Source organism: Gossypium arboreum, chromosome 9 (genome assembly GCF_025698485.1).
Source record: "Gossypium arboreum isolate Shixiya-1 chromosome 9, ASM2569848v2, whole genome shotgun sequence".
NCBI lineage: Eukaryota > Viridiplantae > Streptophyta > Magnoliopsida > Malvales > Malvaceae > Gossypium > Gossypium arboreum.
Genome location: NC_069078.1, coordinates 78,534,548 through 78,537,051, shown reverse-complemented (window position 1 = coordinate 78,537,051; position 2,504 = coordinate 78,534,548). Strand labels below are relative to the sequence as shown.

General features: G+C 37.3%; 1 protein-coding gene across 1 annotated transcript; it reads right to left on the bottom strand.

Annotated features, from left to right (window-relative positions):
- Positions 1-343: 343 nt before the first annotated feature.
- LOC108455617 (probable 2-oxoglutarate-dependent dioxygenase SLC1) lies at positions 344-2,165 on the bottom strand. The gene is made up of 4 exons (XM_017754157.2): positions 1,548-2,165; positions 1,212-1,459; positions 748-1,099; positions 344-657 (listed from the first exon to the last, which is right to left on the bottom strand). The coding sequence occupies exons 1-4, from the start codon at positions 1,863-1,865 to the stop codon at positions 412-414; spliced, it is 1,164 nt and encodes a 387-aa protein (XP_017609646.2). The 5' UTR covers positions 1,866-2,165; the 3' UTR covers positions 344-411.
- Between the last annotated feature and the right edge of the window lie 339 nt (positions 2,166-2,504).

The window sequence follows — 2,504 nt, the reverse complement described above, 5'->3', positions numbered from 1 at the left end:
CTACTTATCTTAAGCTTTCATTTTGGGACTAGAATACCGATACCGTAATGTCAATAATACAAATTGGGTATGATTTAATGAAAGAAAACACAAGAATTGACCTGATTAATTAAGTCTTTCCTTTTATTTGCTTTCTGTATACTATTTATCATATGAACAAATATATTATATTTGTTCAAACTTTCTGCTCGTCCAACTGCCCATTTGTCTCGTTCGTCATTGGAACGTAGTATGTATAACGTAGGGACGTGAGCTAATCTTTTTTGGTTTTTTCTTTTCTTTTTTCTCCTTAGAGTTGACCTAAGGAAAAATAAATAAATAGATAAATAACAATTACATGTAATTCAAGTAATACCATCACGGGGGACATAATCCAATTTATTAATATAGATGTTGTACAAAAGGAAGTAGTCAGGTAAATTTCCTAGACTCCAAGAAGTTTTTTTTCTTGGGCTCACAGGTTGAGATGTAATGGAGAAAAGTGGCAAAATCTGTATCTTTGTAGCGCCTTGGATTAGCGTCGTCAATTAGTTTCGGCGACGGTCTAACCATGTAATCGAAAGGTAGGCTATGCAATAAGGCCACTGATAGCCGAAGCTTAGCAGGATTCACAATAACTCTATGCAACACACTTTTGTATCTGCCGTTGCTAAATATCTAATCATAATAACAAAGAAACAAAACTAAAGTCAACACCAACAATATTTTTCGGTTATCACCGACACAATATGATCGGCTAATGCTTACCTCAAGGTGATCACCAATGTTGACAACAAAAGAATTTTGCATTGGTTCAACGGTGATCCATTCTCCTTTGTATTGAATCTGTAAACCTTCAACATCATCTTGGAGAAGAAGGGTTAAGAATCCATAATCCGAGTGTGGTGGCATTCCTAATGTGAGGTCAGGTTCAGGGCATGGAGGGAAACAGTTAACCACCATTAGCTGGCTTCCACCATCCAATTGCTTGAGGATTTCATCATTTTCTGGTGTCCTGTCATCTTTGGTGGCACCCCACAGGCCCAAGCTCTCTAGGATGGCCTCCATTATTCTTAGAAACAAGTATTTTGTTTCTTTTGCGTAGGTGGCCACTGATTCCCTGTTAAATTAACAAAAACAATTAAAATCATCATATAAAGGTACTGATTATTATTATTATTATTATTATTATCCCAATTAATATAAAATAGAATAGTTGTTTTTATCTTTACCTGAAGTCCACGGGAGAAGAAGGCCAATGAGAGACAACATCAGACAATGGATGGCAGACAAGCTTCAAGAAGTCTCTCCAACAAAACACAGCATCTTTGTTCTGATTCAAGCTTGTTCCATATCGAACAGGTGCGGCCATGTCGGAAGACATGTACTTGGATCTTTCCTCGTATGGGAGATTGAAGAACCTGGCGCTCACGTCAATCATGTTTCTTATAACTTCAATGGGGATCCCATGATTCACTACCTGAATTTCATAAAGCATTTAGAGACCCGTTTAATAGTTGAAAAAAAAATCATTTTTTCTTAACAAATCTTTGTGGCCTGAAAGGTACCTGAAAAAACCCATATTCTTCACAAGCAGAGGAGAGGGAGTTGAGGATTTGGGACCGGTTCGGGCCTTGTAATTCAGCAAAATCGATTATGGGCAGTTTAAGACTAGATTTAGCCACAGTTAGCTGCTCTTTATCCACAATGGGTCGATCAGATAACGGCAATACATACTTACTAGGAAGTTTTCTAACTCCATTCTCAAGAAGATGCCTTACTCCTTTCTGGAACTCGTCAGTTTCTTTTGCTTCACCGTTTGTCATTGCCATTTCAGGGGGAGACATGAAATATTTCTGTCGAAAACATTTACAGTCAATCACCATTCACGATGTCGTTTAATTTTATTTTTTGCATGTGTGTGTAAGAAATAAAGAAAGACAACTGAAAAATGAAAAGAGAAAGCTGACTAGTGTGACTAATTAACCCACCTTAAAATAACAGAAAAGAAAGGAACTGACAGTGAGATTTGTAAGCAAGTGACCGTGTGATAGAGATGAAGAAGAGGGCTTTTGATGGGTAATCTATTTATAGGCAAGAAACAGAAGCCAGTTTTTGGAGAAACCGGCTTCGGATTTGGGAATCCTACCTTAAGAAACAACGACGACTAATTCTATTACTATTGCTACGTTAACAAAAACCGTTGACAATTTTTATTTTAATTTGTTGGTTACTAAAAAAAGCTACCCTACAAAAAGGGGCAGGGACTAGAGAGGGATGTTCAGTATGAACAGCGTAAAAACATAATACACTTAACGGTAAAAAAACACTCAGAAACACAGCAGCTCCAAGCAATTAACCATAACTCATACGGACCCCCTGTTATAGCCAAAGTATCAGCCATATACCGTTGGCAGCCCTAACCACCTTCATCCTAACCAGAATACAATAAGTATTACTGAGACTCAAGTTTCCAACGTTTTTTACACTTCTTACAGCGCAATATATTATTGCATTGTCGGTTT

Coding starts and splice junctions, on each gene's coding strand:
- LOC108455617 (XM_017754157.2), bottom strand. CDS start 1,865: ATGGTGATTGACTGTAAATGTTTTCGACAGAAATATTTCATGTCTCCC. Junction 1,460..1,547: donor AAGAATATGGGTTTTTTCAG/GTACCTTTCAGG, acceptor TATGAAATTCAG/GTAGTGAATCATGGGATCCC. Junction 1,100..1,211: donor TCTTCTCCCGTGGACTTCAG/GTAAAGATAAAA, acceptor TTAATTTAACAG/GGAATCAGTGGCCACCTACG.